Genomic DNA, 19,566 nt, shown 5'->3' with positions numbered 1-19,566 from the left:
ATGCTTCGCATAAAAGATGTTTCCATCACTTAGGTGAGGCAGCAAAAAACACACACAGTCTCTGAGTTAGAGCAAAACATTTGACAGCCTCAAGGCAACTGTCAACAGTACACGCGCCAACTAAATTTAGTGAATGACCAGCACATGGGACGTAGACTGCCAATTCGTTCAGGTGTTTTATTTGAGCTTGCAGTCCTTTGTACTTTCCTGACATATTACTCGCGTTGTCGTATGATTGGCCCCTACAATCACCAATCGAGATGCCATTGGCTGTCAAGAGGGTCATCACGGTGTCGAAAAGATGCAAGCCGGTATGCGATTCAGTTGGAACAAATCCAAGAAACCGTTCGTACACTTGCCCATTTAAGTAGTATCGTAAAACAACTGACAGTTGATCAACGTGTGTAAGGTCTGGAGTGAAATCAACAATTAAAGAGAAGTATTTTGCGCGTTTCACTTCGTCAACGAGACGATCTTTGACAGCCTTTGCCATATGCTCGATAAATTCGTCACAAATGGTTTTTGACAGGTACGATGGGTGACCTTTTCCCTTGGTCCCATAGCGTTTGATGTGCTCCTCTAGAAAGGGATCAAACTTGGCAATGACTTCAAGTACTCCCATGTAATTGCCATTTCTCGGTGAACCAAAAACTTCATCACTTCCCCTAAACGCTAGGCTGCGCTCAGCTAGAAGCTTAACTACAACGACTACGCGCTTCAACACCTCTGTTCAGTAAGCGGTCTCAGTGACAAGATGCTTAACCAGCTCCTTGTCAATTGTGCTGTTCGAGTTAGACCGGGCGAGCCATGCTGTCACACAGTTCCGGTGCTCGACGCTATTTTCATGAGCGCAAACCTTTTCTTCTGCTTTTTTCCAATCAGAAAAGCCATGAGTGGTGAAAGTACTCTGGTTGCTTCGAATTGAAAATAGTTTGCAAATGAAGCAGTAAACGGAACCTTTGGACTCTGAATACATCAACCAGTGTCGCTCGTACGCTTCCCCCTTATAGGCACCCTCACCCGCCAGGCACCGCCACCGTCGCGGCTGCGTTCAGCTCCCCCGCGCGGCCAGTTCCTCGTCCCTGTCAGGAAGGCTCGCCCCGCGACTGCGAAGGGATGGCGTCTGCTAGCGGCTGCCGCTGTTCGTGGAGGCGGGATTTCGACCTATTCATTCGTGAGGCTGAAAAATTCTTTCGAGGAGCGAGCGTCAGGAAAGGAACGAAGCTTTTTGAAGCAGGCCATGTACACAATGTGAATGAGGTGGTGTCGTGCGACGGGAGCGAAGTAGCAGCCCGGTGCATTGCGCAGACAAGCATCACTGCGCCACCAGAAAAGATCGAATCAGCGCTAAGAAATATCTATCTAAGCTATATTCCAGTAGAAAGCTTGTAGCCGCGAGCTGCAGTTGCAAGGCAGGCAAATGTAAACACGCTGCTGCCGTTGCTGTATTTTTGGAGCGGTATGAAACGCTCTCCAAAACGAGCCGCAAGCACGCCTGGGGTGTTCCTGCATTTAGAAAGGCTTACCCTGAACTTTTAAAGACGGCCAGGCGGCATAGCTTTCAAGGTAATTAGAAAACTCCCGTTTCTGAGCGAACGGCGCAAACCAGACTTCATAACATTCTCGTTTGCCGCACCTTCGGTGTTCGATGTGGCATACCCTGTCCAAACTACACCTTAAAATGATGTGCCCATTGCGTAATCTGCCACTCATATTTTCTTACAAGGGTAGACGTGCAGGCTAGTTGGTGAACCATGATTCTTTAAAACAGCGGAAAAGACAGGGACACAGACAGGGACACAGACAGGGACACAGATTAGATTCTCAAAAACAGCGCTGTGTGTGTCTTTTCTATCTGTGTCCCTGTCTTTTGCGCTGTTTTAAAGAATCATATTTTCTGTTTTTCAGCAACTGCCAGGCCATTATCGCTACAACACGTGCGTCAGTATTTTGGTGATGTGAGATGTCCAATGAACGAGCTTTTGCAAGGAGAAGAGAACGCAAGCTGCGGCGAAGCGCCTGTGCGCACTGAAACTCATCCGGAAAACATAAAACTTTTCGACTGGGATTCAGCAAAAAAGGAGTATCCCGGCTATTTCATGCAGGATTCGTGCAGAAAGCTTGTGCTCACAAAGCAGAATTTCATTGCAGGGCTTGTTTTATTTCTACGCATTTAGTACAAGTGCTCCGACTCTTCTACATCAGGATATATGATTATTGTACTAAATTGTCACCCAGTCGTTCAGACGTGGAGGCAAAGATTTGTCAGGAGCATGTTGCCGTTGCCCCTGAAAACGTGCCTTTACTGTCGAAAAAGACGTTGGACGAGGAGGCGCAGTGGAAGCGAGCAAGGATTCTGCGCATAGCTGGAACTAAGGTAAACGATTCTTTGCAGCGCAAAATTTGGGCTCGTTCCTAAGGTGTGACTGCGGGCGAGTTTCGGCGTGGCTTTTTAAGCCCACATATTGTTGACAGCCAAGTCAACGACCGGAAATCGTGGGTGCAAAAAAAGGGAAGGGTTCCCAGAGACCCATTAGCATTCCTCCGAGTCTGCTGCATTTGCCATGAGTCAAAAACCTGTCTAGGAGGTAATGCATGAGTCAAGTAAGCGTCTTCAGCACGGGTTTGACCACTGCTTGACCAGGAACCTCGCGCGCGTGTTGCCCGTCGCAGTTTGGGCCGTCTCCCAATGTCGTGTTGGAAATCCATAAAACCTTGTCCGAGGCGAATTTATATATGTATTATTGCATCCTAAAACACAGCAGTGTGTCCTGCTGTTGTTATTAGCCATTTTGTGCTCGGGAAGGAGGCGCACAACTGCTTCGCGACGGCGCGCGCAACACATCGGGAGCTGTCGGACTGCCGCCGCCTTCCTGACAGGGACGCGCGCGCCGCCGCCAGTGGCGCGCGCGTCGCGCGGGAGTTAGATGCGCAGGGTGCCTATAGCCTTTCGCACGAAAAGATGAGGTGATATATAACGCTTCTGAGTTGTGTATTGTCTTTCGGAAGACGGAAAAGTTTCTGCGCGATTTTGAAAATACACTGGTCCTCTCTCAAGGCATAAACTCCGAAAGCTATCAGTAATGACGTCCGGCCACTTAGCAGGGTCACTTTGGAGAACCCCACAACCTACCTCCTGCTGCGGGGAGGTCTGTACTTCTTTGTTGTCGCAGCGAGAAGCCGTCTGACCAGTCCTCTCGAGGCACACTTTGTGGGTGGGAACACGATGACTCGAAGCCGCACTAGTAGTAAACAAGTGAGTCGGTTCTCGCAGTGTTGTTTGCTGGCGTTCGTCAGTAGAAGGAGGCTCATCGGGGATGTTTGGCGCCTGTTGATGAGCAGAAGCAGAAATCGGGCCTGGCGGAAAGGACACCTGGAGCTCCGTGGCAGGGGCCGGGCCGAGTAGCAACGACGTTGCTAACTCAGGAACAGGACCTCATCTCTCTCATCTAGCCTCATCTGGGAAGGTTTAGCGGCATCTTACCTGCCCCGAGGGGTCCCTGTTGCGGGAGGGCGTTCGTCGCCGCGTTTCCAAACTGTGTATGGCACCTAGGCCGGGGCTTTTAGGGAGAGAGCGAAAACACATGTAGTGACGAGGCTCCTCCTGCTCGCGGCTTAAGAATAATTCAACACTTTGCTTTTTTTTCTTTTCGCGTGGGGAGAGAGCGCGGGGGCGCGCGATGCTCTGCCGCCATCGCGACTCAGAGATTTTGGTCTCGACCGGAGCCAGGCACGCAGATCGTGCTCTCGAGTAGCCGTGGAGTGGGTCCACGGGGTGGTGGTGGTGAAAACTTTTAATTACTGAAATAGAGTTTGGGAGCCACAGAGTGGCCCCGCTACATGGTCGGCGTCCCTAGTCAGGGACACCGCATGACAATGCCCCGTCTCTAGCCCGTTTCACCAGAGCCCTTTGGGACTCAAGCGAGGAGCAGTTGAGAAGGGCAGTCTCCCATGCCTCTCTGGAAGGGGTAGGGGAAGGGGGCAGGTGGGGATTTTGAGTACATGTGGAAGATATCACAGGTCTCCCCACAGTGTCGGCATCGCCCATCCGTGTTAGGATCGTAATGCTTTAAGATTGCAGGACAGAGTAGAGTACCTGTCTGCAGGCGCCTTAAGGTTCGCTCCTCCGTCTTACTCAGCCCCTTTGCAGGGGCCGGGAAAAGGCGGTGGATGTCGCTATAATGCGTTATAATTTCCTTGAATCGCAGCAGCGGCTGGTTAGTCTCCGAGCCAGAAGAGCTGGGATGAGGAGCCCGGTGAGTAAGCGCTCGGGCAGCCGCGTCAGCGGCCTCATTACCTCGTAAGCCTGGTAAGCGTTCTAAGAATTATAAGAATTAGCCGTTCCGGCCACCAGTTCAAGCAGCGAGAAAAATTTCAGCGCCGCCGGAATCGTAATGCAGGAGCGACGACTCCAGGATTTTCAAACACACTACACCTTCAGACGCCACTGGATGGGGGGATTGACAAAAAACCACAAAAACCCTCCCCCAATCCTTAAGCAAACGCATATATCGCTTCGTAAGGGGGCCCCACCGGAGTGGAGGAGGATTCCTGTTTTTGCAGCTCGACAAGCTTTCCTACCAACCGATTCGGCTAAACCAAGTTACATTAGCTGGGGGCCCGTCTCCTCGTTTCGGTTTTCTCGCTTCATACGTTTCACTCGAAGTTCCATTGACTGTGGTTCCCATTTCCATATAATAAGCAGGTTAGAATAAATGGGCCCCCTTCTCCTGTTGTCGGAGGTGAGGCCCTGGGCTGCAGCCCCCTAAGTCTCCCCCCCCCCCCTTAATCCAGCGCTGGACAAGCAGACGACTCCTGCCGCGTACGCCGCCGCTGGGCTAGCAGACGGCGGAAAGAATGCGTGAGGCGGGGTCACTTTAGGGCAGTTCAGTTTCCCAAGTTGGGTTGCCGGCGGCCCGCAGAGCTACTGCCCGTTTCCGCCGCTTTCACTGCTGTAAGAATGAGCCTGAATGAGGATAAATAAACATGACGCCATTTTTGGGCTCCATCTCTGTGGGTAGTAAAAAATTTACTCCCTTTTCACTCCAAAATAAGTCCCTTATATAAGGGAGCAAATAAAAAACGCCATACATATGGAGTAAAAAAAAACCTCCTTTTGGGTGTGCGTTAGAGGACAAGCCATTTACTCCCTTTTGGGTGTTTTTTGCTAACAGTGTGGAGTAAATGCTGGTAAATCCTCATTTTTACTCCATTATTCCCTCATGGGAGTAAAATGGAGAACAGTCCACTTTTTACTCCCCACTCATGGAGTAAATGTTTTCACAAATGGAGTAAAAAGGGTGGCCGCCACCATTTTTACTTCCTTTTGGGTATATTTTTGTTTACATTGTACGGAGAGGGAAATGGCAGGTGTGAAGTTAGGATCCAGGAAGAGAGCAGAGTGGATCGGGAACAAACGCGAGTTAACGATATCCCAGCTGAACGTAAAAAAATAAAACGCAACGGCTAAGCTACTGCTTAACCTGAACAACTCAGCAGAAAGATGCCCCCATGACGGTATTCTCGCCGCACTTCGGCTTTGCGAATGCGCTGTAGATCCTTTAGCAGACAGTTAGCCAGTGGCGGCTCCTTGAATAGGAGAAAGCTAGTCCGGACGCTTTGCTCTCCCGAACATATGCCGCGTTCCCAAGTTCAGTTTGACCGTGAAGCCGCCAGGCTTACGCGTTCTGACCATACCTCGGCACTATGAGAGGTACGTAGCTCAATCACACTCATACTCATGGCACTCACACGTACATTCACTCACTCACATTCACACTCTTGTCCACTCGCACTCACAACCATCCACTGGCACTCATGACCACTGGCATTTTCACAACCACTCACTCACACTCACAACTACTCAATCGCACTCACAACCATTCACTCATGCTCATGTCCACTCACTCACATTCCCGTTCACTCACTGTTTCCTTGTTTGCTGACAAGTTCTGCCTCACAACCATTCACTCATACTCGCACTCAATTCCGCTCAACCAGTCGCTCACACTCGCACTCATGTCGACTCACGCTCGTAACCACTTACTCACGCTCATGACCACTCACTGACATTCCCATTCACTCACTGTTTCCTTGTTTGTTGACAAGTTCTGCCTCACACATGGCTGGAGTTTGCCATTGCTCACCAGTTTTCTCAGGTTGGCGCGCGCGCCTAATCTCTGATGCTGAATGCAGCTGATTCGACGGTACTATGTCTGCCATGGCCAACGTAACGTGTAGCAGTTTTACGCCCCGCGCGAAATCTGCTCTGAGCCGCAATGATGACGCTGCAGCCATTGGCGAGTCAGGAGCACTCGTGAGGCTGCAGAGGGGCCGATCACGTGATCATCCCGTGCGCCCTCCTCGCGCTCCCTTTATCGTCTTCAGAGCACGCTCACCCGTGGCGTTATTTTATTGCGAAAGCAATACTACGTTAGGTTTTGAGCCTTCAGCGTGGCGCGGCGGTAGTTACGGTGGACCTTTCGCGGAGTGACGTCATACCAGCCGCGAAAAAATGGGCCCCCAGCTCGATCCGTCGGCGGAGGGCGGCGGTAGTCACGACGGTGAGCCTCGCACTCCTCTCACCAGTGGCGCTACAGTCGAGGTGACGTCATACCAGCTGCATAAAAAAGGGCCTCCAGCTCGATCCGTCGGCGGAGGGCGGCGGTAGTCACGACGGTGAGCCTCGCGTTCCTCTCACCAGTGGCGCTACAGTCGAGGTGACGTCATACCAGCTGCATAAAAAAGGGCTCCCAGCTCGATTCGTCGGCGGATGGCGGCGGTAGTCGCGACAGTGAACCTCGCTCCTCTCACCAGTGGCGCTACAGCCGAGGTGGCGTCATACCAGCTGCATAAAAAAGGGCCCCCAGCTCGATCCGTCGGCGGAGGGCGGCGGTAGTCACGACGGTGAGCCTCGCGCTCCTCTCACTAGTGGCGCTACAGTCGAGATGACGTCATACCAGCTGCATAAAAAAGGGCCCCCAGCTCGATCCGTCGGCGGAGGGCGGCGGTAGTAACGACAGTGAGCCTCGCGCTCCTCTCACCAGTGGCGCTGCAGTCGAGGCGACGTCGTACCAGCTGCATAAAAAAGGGCCCCCAGCTCGATCCGTCGGCGGAGGGCGGCGGTAGTCACGGCGGTGAGCCTCGCGCTCCTCTCACCAGTGGCGCTACAGTCGAACAGTCGAGGTGACGTCATACCAGCTGCATAAAGAAAGTGCCCCCAGCTCGATCCGTTGGCGGAGGGCGGCGATATATAGTCACGGTGGATCTTTCTCACTGTGTGCAAAGATAGTTTGCCATTTGCTTTTGCAACCTACCGGGCTTAACCAAGCTAAGCCTCTGCCAATTTTTATTTATTTATTTGCCGCCGCGGTGGCTCAGTGGTTATAGTGCTCGGCTGCTGACCCGAGCACTATAACCCGAGCACTTTGTCTTTTTTTTTTCTTTCTTTTTTTAAGTTTTGCCGGTATGCTGTTATGTTGTCTGCATATTTTCCCTGTACAAGTTATATCTATTTTTGGGGAGGCGAGAGCTCGTCAAGCTACACCCCTAGCTTTTTCTCTCTGCCTCCCTCATCCTTGTGATGAGAAATAAAGGCATTATTATTATTATTATTAAAGACGCGGGTTCCATCCCGGCCGCGGCGGCTGATTTTCTTTGGAGGAGAAATTCTAGAGGCCGGTGTACTGTGCGATGTCATTGCACGTTAAAGAACTCCAGGTGGTCGAAATTTCCGGAGCCCTCCACTACAGCGTCTCTCATAGCCTTAGTTGCTTTGGGACGTTAAACACCATAAACCAACCAACCATTTATTTATTTATTTAGTTATTCATTTCGTGTACCCTCAGGGCCACAGGAATTTTTGAGAGGAGTGGTTAAATAAACTAAAAGAAAAACAACGCACAGCGCAGCAAAGTAATTAGTAATACAGAAATGATGGCTCCTAGTTATATAATGTTATCAAATGGGTTCTTGATCTGCTGGTTAATAGAATATAATACAATACATACAGTGCAGCAGTACAATGAAAAAAATGCTGGTGCATAAAAAATGAAATAAGTGCTCCTAAAGTTATGCAGTGCTCTCTAATATGGTCTTAAAGCGTTGGTTGTCAATAATTGTAGCGGTTGATGCGGGGAGGTGATTCCTCTCAGCAGCTGTGCGGGGAAGCCATGACTGAAACATGGCATTGGTTTTGCATAATGGAATTCTGACTTTGTTCTCGTGATCTAGCCTTGATGAAATGTATTGGGGAGGGGAGGTCAGTTCGTCGCGAAGGGAAGGATGCTGAAATATATTGTAAAAAAAAGTGAAAGTCCATGGGCTTTACGGTGGGATGCTAAATATGGCAGGCTAAGATTTAATTTTATTGCAGAAATGCAGGCAGCTCGATTATAATTACAAAGAATAAAACGAGCAGAACTGTTTTGTATTTTTAGGGACGGGCCATCGTGGTTGGACTCCCTCTAACAGCTTTTCACTGCAAATAAAAAAATTGGCATTAAATGTCAATTACGCTATCGCGTCGTACCATTAAGGCGGAGCCTCAGTGTCCCCTCCATTTTTTTTCTTCCCTTCTTTTTTCGGACACTTCGAGAGGTCACCGTTGGGCCTCATAAGCTCTAAGTTATTTCCCCCGGCATGATTGAAGCTATGACGTCATTTACTCCCCATTGTTCTAAGTGCAAAAATACATGCTGTTATAGCTGACCCGCCTATGTGGCTCAGTGCCTATGGCATTTGGCTGCTAGGTCACTGTGTCTGCATTTCGATGGAGGCGAAATGAAAGAAATGCCAGTGTGCTACGATGTCATCATCGGAATCAGCTTAAAGGGGCCGAGAAACACAATCTTAGTAAAGCGTTTTGCCTGTTGATTGCATACAGTGAGTTATAATGGTGCTATTAGCGTCGGTAATAACGGGTACATTCCGTTTTTTAATATTTTAATGTCCTCCCAAGAACAACTTCATGGCTCTGATGGTGCCGCCACACAGTGGCGGGTTTTTAGCAGCGGATATGACATCACCTGGCGCGAGCTTGATGACCGGACAAACAGTAAATATACTGCAAATTGTGTAAATAAATAGAGACACATTTTGTCACCTGTCTGCGTTTTATATTAGATCAACAAAAACAATTTGTTTGTCTTAGATAAAAGCCCTGCAAATCAAGTAAAATAAAAATACACCACCAGGGGCGCTCTGGCATGGAAACAACGCTGCCAGTCTCAGCAAGAACGAGTTACAGAGAGCAGGCAACCATGGAGTACAAACTTCCGCGACGTGCTCTGGCTGGCTGTTTTGATTGGTTGCGCCAGGTGCCGTCATTGGGAGAGCGAAATAGGAGTGGGAAGCCCCGCCAAAATCGAGTTGAGGGCAGCGTTTTGTTTGCTTGTATTTTGAAATTTCTTCACTGATTAACTCCCGTTCCTGTGCATCGATTCCTGTAATTCTTTTTAAGTCAGCATCTGTGTGACATAAAGAACCCACCTGAAGTATAGCCGGTATTCCCCCAGGCAGTGTTTCGCAGCCCCTTTAAGTACGTCCGCTGCAGAACGAAGGCCTCTCTCATCTCCCTCCAGTTTCCCCTGTCCTGTGCCAGCTGTGGCTATAGCCTAATGGGCACTAAAAACTCCCAGGGACGCCCTGCGGATGTTCAGGCTGTCTGCAGGACGTCCGAGGGAGGTTCAGTGCCCACCGGGTAGGCCCGTAAACTTCACAATCTTCGTCCTCCAACCTGGCTCGCTGCTTGGGATCCACTCCGTTACCCCTAAGGACGATTGGTTACATTCCTTTTGTATTAAATGCATGCCCTGCCCATTTATTCTCGATTCCTTCAAAAATGTCAACTCGCACTTTTCCTGAACCATTCTACTTCGCTCCGGTTTCCTTTACATGGCTCACTCCGCAGTTCGCAGTTTAAGGTCAAGCCTTTTCGTTAGCCTACAAGTGTCTCATAGGTGTATACGAGATGTAACCGTAAGAAAAATTACCTAAATAAGGCTCCGGCTTAATTGAAACATTCAGAGAGAGCCATGATGTAACTAAGCCGCAGCCTTGTTTATACAGCAATTTTTCCCCTTCCCTTCATTCCTTTCTCTACTACCGCGTCCCTCTATCTTCTTCCCCATCTTCTTTTCTTTCTTTCTCTCTTCTATTCTTAAATGAGTATAGACACCTAACTTTAGGATGCGTGGCGGAGTGGGTGAGGGAAGAAACGCTGGTTAATGACATCCTAGTTGAAATAAAGAGGAAGAAGTGGGCTTGGGCAAGGTATGTAATGCGAAGGCGAGATAACCGCTGGTCCTGAAGGGTAACGGAGTGGATTACGAGAGAAGGCAAGCGTAGCAGGGGGCGGCAGAAAGTTAGGTAAGCGGATGAGATCAAAAAGGTTGCGGGGATACGGTGGCCGCAACCGGCGAAGGACAGGGTTAATTGGAGAGGCATGGGAGAGGCCTTTGCCCTGCAGTGGGCGTAATCAGGCTGATGATGATGATGATTCTCCTACGCCCGCTAAACCATTCATAATCGAATTTCTTTCTTGTGCCGTTTCGGTTTCAACAGCCGAACGATGACTGTGACGTCAAAGCGTGGCTATAGGTCGACATGAGGCATTTGTTTGTTTTTTTTTACATGGGGAAGGCAGGCCTCTGTCAGGCGCTACTAGGCGCCTTTAGCTTGCTCTCCCTTGTTTGCAGTCTCTGTACTGGCCAAACAAAACCAATAAAAATGAAAATGAAATGAAATGAAAAAAAGCCGCAATGCAATCACTGCTTCTGCATTCGTTGTCATTTCGACCCTTGGGGAAGGCTGGCTTCAACACTGTATATAGTGAATTAAAAAGATGCAGCAGCGATTATATTGCAGTTTTTCCATGCCTCACGCGACGTAAAACCTCAATTTGACGTCAGAGACATTGTTCGGCTGATGAAACCGAGAGACAGAGAGACACACTTATCGTGTGTCCGGCCAGGGGAAGACTAGCAGCACAGGTAATTGACCCAATATAGGAAACGGGTAGTTTCACTCTATTCCTATGTAGGACCGGCACTTTCCAATTCATTTCTAATATTGGGCCAATTAGCTGTGCCGCTAAGGAACCCGTTGGGGTCGTCTAAGTCTTTTGATTTGGCCAGCGTATAGGACTACGATTATCCAGCAAACCAAAAAATTCTCAGAGACGTCTATAGCTAGACATCTCTGAGAGGTTTTTGGTTTGCTGGGTAGTACTAGCCTGTGCAGGCATTTTAAGTGCCGTCTTGACTGCGTTCGTCACCGTGGTGTGGCCCGTCTTAACCGGCCCCGGGCTAGGTTGTGAAATGGAAGGATGGTACGCTTTGCGGCTGACTATAAACGCATCACTAAAAGCCAGGCTGTCGGTTTTGCTGTGCCCGTAGTTGTGTCCAGCAACCATTCTGATCAGACGCGTCAGTTGCTGCTTATCCAGCGTATTTATGGTTTATGATGACTTGTATCTGTAAACCGAGCCCGCGGGCTCTCATTACTCTGGCTACGGCTGTTGCTACGACCGTGATGGTCGGGTCTCTAGGTTGGGGTCAAATGATTGGGGCCTACCATTCTGTCCTCCTTATCCGCAGCCTCCTGCAGTGTGTCTTCCGCCTCCCCGATACAGTCACGTCTTTCGCGATGTCATACAGCGCGATACAGCGATGTCTTTCGCGTAAATCCCATACCTCAGTTAAGGTATATTTCTTGGTTCATCAGGTAGCGGCGCCAGGGCTATGTTGAGCAGCAGAGAGGAAGTTACAGCTCCTCGGGGCGTCTATCGGCGCATCCTGTGAAAAAAATTGGCAATCGCAGCCGCGGCACCACCTCTATCTGAGTCACCCGCGCAGCGGAGGAGTCGGCGGCGGCTCCGCGCTGCTCTGACGTCACTCACTTCTCGCGCATGCGCAGTTGGGGCTCTCCGGGGCTCCGCGAAATCGCTCACACCTAGTGTAGTGTTGCTTTCGCAAGAAAATGCCTTGAAGTAGTTCCATGTTCTGACCGCGCAATGCGTTTCTGCCGGTGTTCGCAGAGCGTGGTCATGTCCCACAGCGCCAATTTTTTTTTTTTTGGAATCTGAGAGTTAAAAATGCTCGCGCGTTAGGTGTCCTTTTCCGTGTGTGCAGTTGTGTTTCCTTGGGCTGCAGTACGATATCTTGCGCTGACAGCCCGGGCCGAAATCCAAACTGTGTGGGTCAGAAAGCGATGTCGGGCTGCAGGTACCTTACAAAAATGCACACTGAGATGCAATTAACTGTTTATGGAGTCTAAAAATGTATATTAATACCCAAATCCTAATAAGTTTGGTCCATAAAAAGTCATTACGTTCTTGACTGAAACGACCCAATAAAAATTTAATTGACTACAAGTAAAATTAAAACTCAAGCAGCAAAAAATCTATTTACACCCGATTTCTCACGTGTCATTAAAAAGTTAATATGTTCTTGACTGATATGGCCTAATATAAAGTTAACTGACTGTAGCTGAATTAAACTCAAGCAACAAAACTTAAATTTACAGCCGATTTCTCACTGATTATGGAACCAACCGCAACCACAGCTTAAACGATTGCCATTTCAGCTGAACAGACTTTATTCATATTGTGACGAAGACGGAGTTGGCAGTGGCGCGGGACGGAGCGCTCGCGCTAGGCCAGCGGCCATTAAATCATCTCTCGTTCATGGTTCACCACGCCTCATTCTTCGGCTGGCCGCCACGTTACATTTGGTGTGAGGTGCTGGGGTCCCTTCATCGCCATCCTGGTCACGGAGCTTCAGCGTCCTGTCACTCAACTAACTGTCACTCACTCAAACGTGCCTTCGCTGCTCTCCGACCGGTCTTCTATCCCACCTATAAACAACTGTATTATGCTGAACTAGTTCACAAGTAAAACTACAATGTTTTCTCTCGTTGCAAGCATCCAAGGCTAGGTCACATTGCCATTCACTTTCAAGCGAGTCCTTTTAGTTATCGACTTCAGGAGCTTGAATCTGGTAGCGGGGAAGGAATGCTCTATTTCACTTCCAGTTTACTTGGCAATAAAAGAAAGCTTTCGGTGCCCGACAAACATCGGCATATAAAAGCCATGAATCAACTTTTACTAAAACCAAAAGTTGATGGAGATGTCATGAGTGTCCGTCTAGTTAAAATGTATCATAGGACTTTATTGAATGGATGATGTGACGGACAACAAGGGTCGTGCCGCCTTGCTTTGTGATGACGTCATTTCATGCAGATGCCAAACACGTGCTCTCAGGAGGTGTCTGGCTGTACCAGCTAAATGTTTCAAGAGCATTTTCCGTCTCCGATTTTCCCAGGATCCGACGTTCCATGAGTACACCATCTCTGACATTGAGGAGAAGACGAAGCTTGACCGCAAGAAGCTCGTGGCACTCGCCGTGCTGGTGGGCTGTGACTACTCTAAAGGTGTCTCCGGGGTCGGCATAAAGAGAGCACGAAAGCTAATGGATGAATTTGGCAACGATGACCCCATCGAAAGGTCAGACAATGCTAGATGGTGACACGTGTTTCGAGGTGCTCCCGTTTACTTTTTCTTGCATTGTTTCTGGGCCTTTGTCCCACTTTCTGCAACACGTTCTGGTGTCGAGCGTCGGTGGTGATACTGTAACCGAAAAAGCGAGAAAGAAAATCGATGAAGAGGGGTAAGGCAAGAGTCGTGCCATTCTCGCCCTATGCCTTTTGGCATAAGGTAATATTCTTATGGCATATTCCAGACGGCTACGTGGAGCAGCTCTCTGAATTTATGAAGGAGCAAAACGTTTATAGGGAGGCTTAGAGACTATACCGTCGCGGTTCAATCAACTCAGGAGCTGAATAAAAAAAGTTGGAGGCTTATCAAGGTTAAGCCCAGTGGATGCGAAGCAGCCTTCGTTTTGCATTCTTATTATTAACGTCCTTAGCGTTTGGAGGCATCTTGACCGCATACACCGGGCGCAGAGACTGACGCGACGGCGGGCGCGCGCCCTTCCAGAGAGGCATGGGAGACTGCCCTTCTCAACTGCTCCTCGCTTGAGTCCCAAAGGGCTCTGGTGAAACGGGCTAGAGACGGGGCATTGTCATGCGGTGTCCCGGACTAGGGACGCCGACCATGTAGCGGGGCCACTCTGTGGCTCCCAAACTCTATTTCAGTAATTAAAAGTTTTCACCACCACCACCACCGCCGCTTCATCCCTGGCGTGATGTCACATATCACGTGATGCAGCGATGGTGGCGCCGCCGCCGCGTCGCGCGCGACGGCGCGAACCGAAGCGTGGAGGCCTCCGCCGTGCGACGTCCGACAGCGCGATATGAGGCCCCATCTGCAGCCGGCGTGACGTCATCACGTGACGTCAAATCATGTGATCTCACTTCAAGGTCAATGGTGGCCACCGCCGGGCGTCGCGCGAAGGCCCGAAACCTACGTTAATATGCTTCGCATAAAAATCGTAGGAAACATGCTTTTCACTTGTGTGAAGCAAGAAAACCTGGTCCGGATCACCGATTGGAATTCACCATTAGATATAGATACCGTGGGCTGTTCCACGTAAGATCAAACAAAGGGTGGCTGGTACCTCTTCAATTTATTTGAAATTTTTATATATTATTGACTAATCACTGGAAAGGAGCGATCCGCAATTAATTTTGCGCCTCACAATTTTTTCTAACCACGCGAAATTATTAATGATGTAGAAGTGGAGTTCCGTGCTTCAGTGCTCTGCTGTTTTGGACAACTTTGGTTATGAATTACATAAAATATGTTACAGTTAGGCGCCTGAAAACTGTTTGAGTAAATATATGGTTGTTTTTATTTGCGCTCCGTTATTTTTGTCTGCCTGCAAGCTATAGCTGTTTTAATAAATCTTTAAAAATTCTCCCAAAGAACATTTTTTATCTAGTTTGCAGGTCAATATATCAAAAACGGCTTGCAGCAGAATGGCAGTTATTAAACGTTATCATCTATGCAAAGAGACCTATCAAACTGCTGACGCTGATATTTATATGTCTCTTTGACAAAGAGATATAGTCGCACCAACTTCAAGAAAACACAGAACAATGAAAAATTCTTACAGCAATTAAAAAAATAAACCCATTTTTATATTTTCTAAACTTTGTCCACGTGTTCGCTTTTATATAAAATTTTGGAATCATTAAAAACTTGTTGCATAATTTTGTTTGTTTAGTAGTTACGACCCTTCCAATGAGACCAACCGCTGACCCCAAGTACTGACTGCCATTGCTGGCATGCAGACTGAGGCTTTGGAAGGAAGCGAAAAGAAAAATATGGTAGTATGCTGTGCGATATCAGTGCTAGTTAATGAAACCTAAATGGTTGCAATTAGTTCGGAGCCCTCCACTATGACGCCTCTTCCATTTCTACTGTAACTGCGATCTTCATTCTCTCTGTCAGGACGTGGTTGAGGTATCCACCGAGATGTGAGTCACTTACTGTGCCTTTGTTTTCATCATGCGTAATATTTGCAACTATCCAGGATGAGACGATGGAAGCTCGCGAAAGTGCAGGAGGCACCTAAGAAGAAACCGCGGCTCAGCACCTTCTCGAGCAAGCGTAAAGGTGAGCGTGACAAGGTGGAATTCGTAGTTGCAAATTGATATCGTGTGGACATTGAGCCAGGGTCATACTGCTGGGAAACATCAGTGTGGGCTATTTTGCCAGTTACCAGGACAGTAGTGTCGTCCATGTTTGTTCCAGCAATTCATCTTCCTCTTCTACTGTCCTTTCATCACATGTACACACTTCATGAAAAGTTTAGAGCCCAGAAGAGTTTGGTTTTGGGCTATGCCATTTGGCTCGTGGTGAAAAAAAGTGCGAACTATAGACAGACAAACAAGAGACGAAAGACAGTGCGTGTGGTATGCTTTCACTTGTGTGTCCCGGGGATTGGTCTGACGTGATGTCGTTCGTGACATCACATGTTATGTTACAGCTCAGCTTTATGGTCCTATCTTCTGCGAGACTTCCCACAGGGCCCATGTATTGAACTCTGGCGAACTGATTGGACCAAAACTTCGAAATTAGCAGACTGACACGCCACGTGGAGGCAGTAACATAAACTCTCCAGAAGTTATAAATTCTGGGATGGTTGGAAATAGCGATCGTTTCTGGAAACAAAATCAGTGAAGTAGATGCAGTAGAAAATGTTTTTAGATATACTAGTTTGGCAGGTAAATTAAACCTTGAAGCAATGTATACAATTAAGCACTTCTAATTAAAGCTAATGATGACAGATGACTGTAGCTTTCATTCGCCGCTCCTAGCTGGCATTTTCATGCCCTGGCTTCCATGAAGTGGCCCCAGAAACTAGCCAGGTTTAAAAGAGGAGTTTCGCAAATTATATGATCAAGGAGCTCTGACATCATGATTAAGGGCCAGGAAATGGTCTAGCCCTTGCTGTAAGCACTAAGCTGTAGAAAGCACCAAACCTGGAAATACCTTTCTTTCTCGTATTTGATGAAATCAGTCTTTCTTAGATCAGTCTCTCTCTTTTCTCATGTTCTCAAACTTGCGAAGCGGAGGCAGGCACGTTGGCCGAAAGCAAGCTGGAGAAAAGAGTCAGGAAAAAAATGCTTGACCAAGGAACCCTTTTCGAAGAGGTAAGAGACCCGAGCATGTCTGTTTTCGCTGTGTTGGCGTCATTCGGACAGAGAGCAAGGGGCCATATTTTGTGGCGTTTAATTTCGTTTTCGTTTCATTTGGTCGTTATTCCTGGTAACGTAGGCCGCAGGCGATGACGTCACTCTGTTCACGGCAGGAACATACCCAGGAGGTCACTTATTTGCATAAACGTGCACGTACGGCACTGACGGACAGGTGCAGAAGCCGGCGAATGACAGGTCAAAATAACGCGTTCAGTATGCTCTACGAGTCTTTTCAAACGCTGTTTCCGTATAGGGAAAGAAACTGAACAGTGGTTGTGCGGCCAATTGGTGGAACATTATCACTGTGACACGGCCGGACTCTAAGTCGTTGTACCAAGGTAGCCGGTGATATTCAATGCTGTAATCATACATTCCCTCAGTTAGGCCCCCCAATTACTATTTCATGCCCATTTTCCTTGCAGCAGCTTTAAATTTGAGAATTCGGACAAAAAATTAATACAGCCTAATTCTTAAACTTCCCTGAAACTGCGTACAATTAATTCCCTTTTCTCTAAATCTTACCCGTCAAGTTCCCTGAAAAAAAAAAATGGAACTTCCCTGAATAGCACATCAATGAGGCTAGCTAGAGACGGTGGTATTGCATCCAGGGCCGGTGTAATATAGTGATTCTGGAATTAATTCTATGTCACTTTTGAATTTCCCACCCTTCACCATTGGCTGAAGTGATGTCATGCCTCGCATTTGCTCTTTGTCATTGGTTGAAGCGTAGCGCATGGCGTGGCTTTGGCCAATGACGAAGGACGGGAAATTAAACAAAAAAAAAGAGTTGCGATCAATTGCAAAAAAACAAAATAAAGTCAAAGCAAAGCCTCCACGGAGCTGGCTGAAAGGCACTCCACGCGTTGGTCGACTCTGCCCACCGTACCAACGTTTATAGATACTTTTCTATAAACGTTGCACCGTACGGGGAGAATTAAAAAAACAAAGGCGGGAGCCGGACGTTAATTTGATTTAATTAGGGAAATCGGCCACACAGGGCAATAAATCGCAGTTTCTAAGAATGCTCGGAACGTGTAGATTGAGTTCCCGCGGCAAAAAGACGTGTTCAGATTCCTCTTCAGTGCACCAAGGCGTAGCTTAGGTGTCTCCTCTAATTTTTTTTTCTGTTTTCCAGTGATCGTAGCGACATGAAAATCATGCCTTGTGTACATAATGTTGGCGCGTTAAATATTTCCCGCACAATTTTGCTTAAAAGCTACAAAACGTCATGCATTCTCTATGGCTTTGTGTGCAGGTCGTATCTGAGTACTTGGAAAGCAAGAATGATATGCCAGATTTGGACGCTTTCATCTGGAAGCTTCCCTCTGTGGAGAAGTGTCAGGTGACTATGTATACACTACGCTGTCATTAATCCGAACTCAGTCATTTTTAGCAGCATGTTTATTAGAACTAACGTTTTTCAGAATCAGAATCAGTCTTTATTTGCTTATACATTTCATAAGTGCAGCATATCATGCAGATGGAGGCCCCGAAGTCAGAATCAAGTATATTAAAAGTATCCCGTTAATTTTAACTCCCCATAATTCGAACAAATTTTTTGTCACCTCCTACTTCGAATCCCCAGGATACTTTTGTTTCCTTCAGTGGCATCACCTGCTCTCATTGCATCACATCCTTTAAAATTTAAAATAAATGGTGAAAGTCTAAGCCATAGGAACCTGCACTTAAGGAAAGTGCTAGCAAGAATTCCTAAAAATGTAGCATCCGGACCCAAAGAAATTGCAGTAAAGTTGATTACTGAGCTGGCGTCGCAAAGTGCGGGGGCGCTGTTTAAAGCTATAGAGCGAGCCTTTCAATATCAACAGTTACATGAAGAGTGGCTGCACAACAGAATAAGCATGATGTATAAAGGTAAAGGAGAATAAGCCAGGATTTACATACACAGACCGATTGCGAAGACATTAGCTATATACAGGTGTCCCAGCTAAATGTAACCAAGCTTTTAAAAAACACGGGATGTTCTAGCCGTCTGAAACCAAATGAGGATTGTTTAGAGTCGCGTGACCTAGTCTGCAGTATTTTTTGTTCTTCAAGGCTGACTAATTAGTTAAGCTTAATTAACTAACTTTTTAATTATTGACTTGAGGAACAAAGTGTCAATGGTAAAAGTTGTAGATCGCTTTGAAAAACAGCTTACTGAAACATTTGCAGCAAAGTAATATTTATGTAAAGTAGTGTTTTTTTTACCGGCCTTTAACCATAAGCCGCACAATAAGAAAAAGCTTCTATATGACAGCTGTGCCACTTCAACGTCCCAAGACGCGCCTTAAAGAATAAAATCCGTTTTTTCTGAAGTCCTCTCCTCGATGAGACTTTGGGTGCACATTGGGGCAGAGAAGTGAGCGAGCAGCTGGTCACGTGATAACTTTCTTTTAAGGCCAATGAAGCTACGTAGATTGTAACTTGACGGAAACAGCACTACTAGCGGTTTTTGGAGGCGGTCTAAAACTTTTTCATTGACACTTTCTTCCTGAAGTCAATAATATAAAAGTTAGCTAATTAAACTTAACTAAATAATGAACTTCGAAGAGCGAAAAAATAAGACTAGTCCACGTGGCTATGAACAACTCTCAGTTGGTTTCACTGGACTAGGACACTTCGCCTGTTTTAAAAGTTCAGTTACATTTAGCTGGGACACCCGGCATACCATTGCGATGCAGGCTATAGGAATACATCTGCAAGCATGTGCAGATAAGACGAAATACAGGGAAAACCTCAGAATGGTTTTAAGCAGGGCAGGCATTCAGCTAAAATGAAAAGCTCGGATAGCTTCTTTCATTTCAAAATCACGCTTTATTGAACTGCTGCAAAGTCGTTAAAAAAGTCGTAAAGAGCACCCGTACACCCATACGCACCCTTGCACCCGAAGGAACTGCGACACCC

At 47.6% G+C, this 19,566-nt stretch overlaps 1 protein-coding gene across 3 annotated transcripts in view; it reads left to right on the top strand.

Moving 5' to 3' along the window:
* The window catches only part of LOC149366664 (flap endonuclease GEN homolog 1-like), a 64,759-nt gene that overhangs the window by 31,839 nt on the left and 13,354 nt on the right, over positions 1–19,566 (top strand). For all 3 annotated transcript variants that reach the window (XM_089551887.1, XM_089551879.1, XM_089551897.1), the window contains 4 exons: positions 13,323–13,504; positions 15,495–15,577; positions 16,535–16,617; positions 17,918–18,004. In XM_089551887.1, coding sequence (XP_089408013.1) covers positions 13,323–13,504; positions 15,495–15,577; positions 16,535–16,617; positions 17,918–18,004 — 435 coding nt within the window. The remainder of the gene's footprint in view (positions 1–13,322; positions 13,505–15,494; positions 15,578–16,534; positions 16,618–17,917; positions 18,005–19,566) is intronic.

The sequence above is a fragment of the Amblyomma mixtum genome, chromosome 1, assembly GCF_055824585.1.
Source record: "Amblyomma mixtum isolate Tamu chromosome 1, ASM5582458v1, whole genome shotgun sequence".
NCBI lineage: Eukaryota > Metazoa > Arthropoda > Arachnida > Ixodida > Ixodidae > Amblyomma > Amblyomma mixtum.
This window is presented reverse-complemented; position numbering and strand designations above follow the sequence as displayed.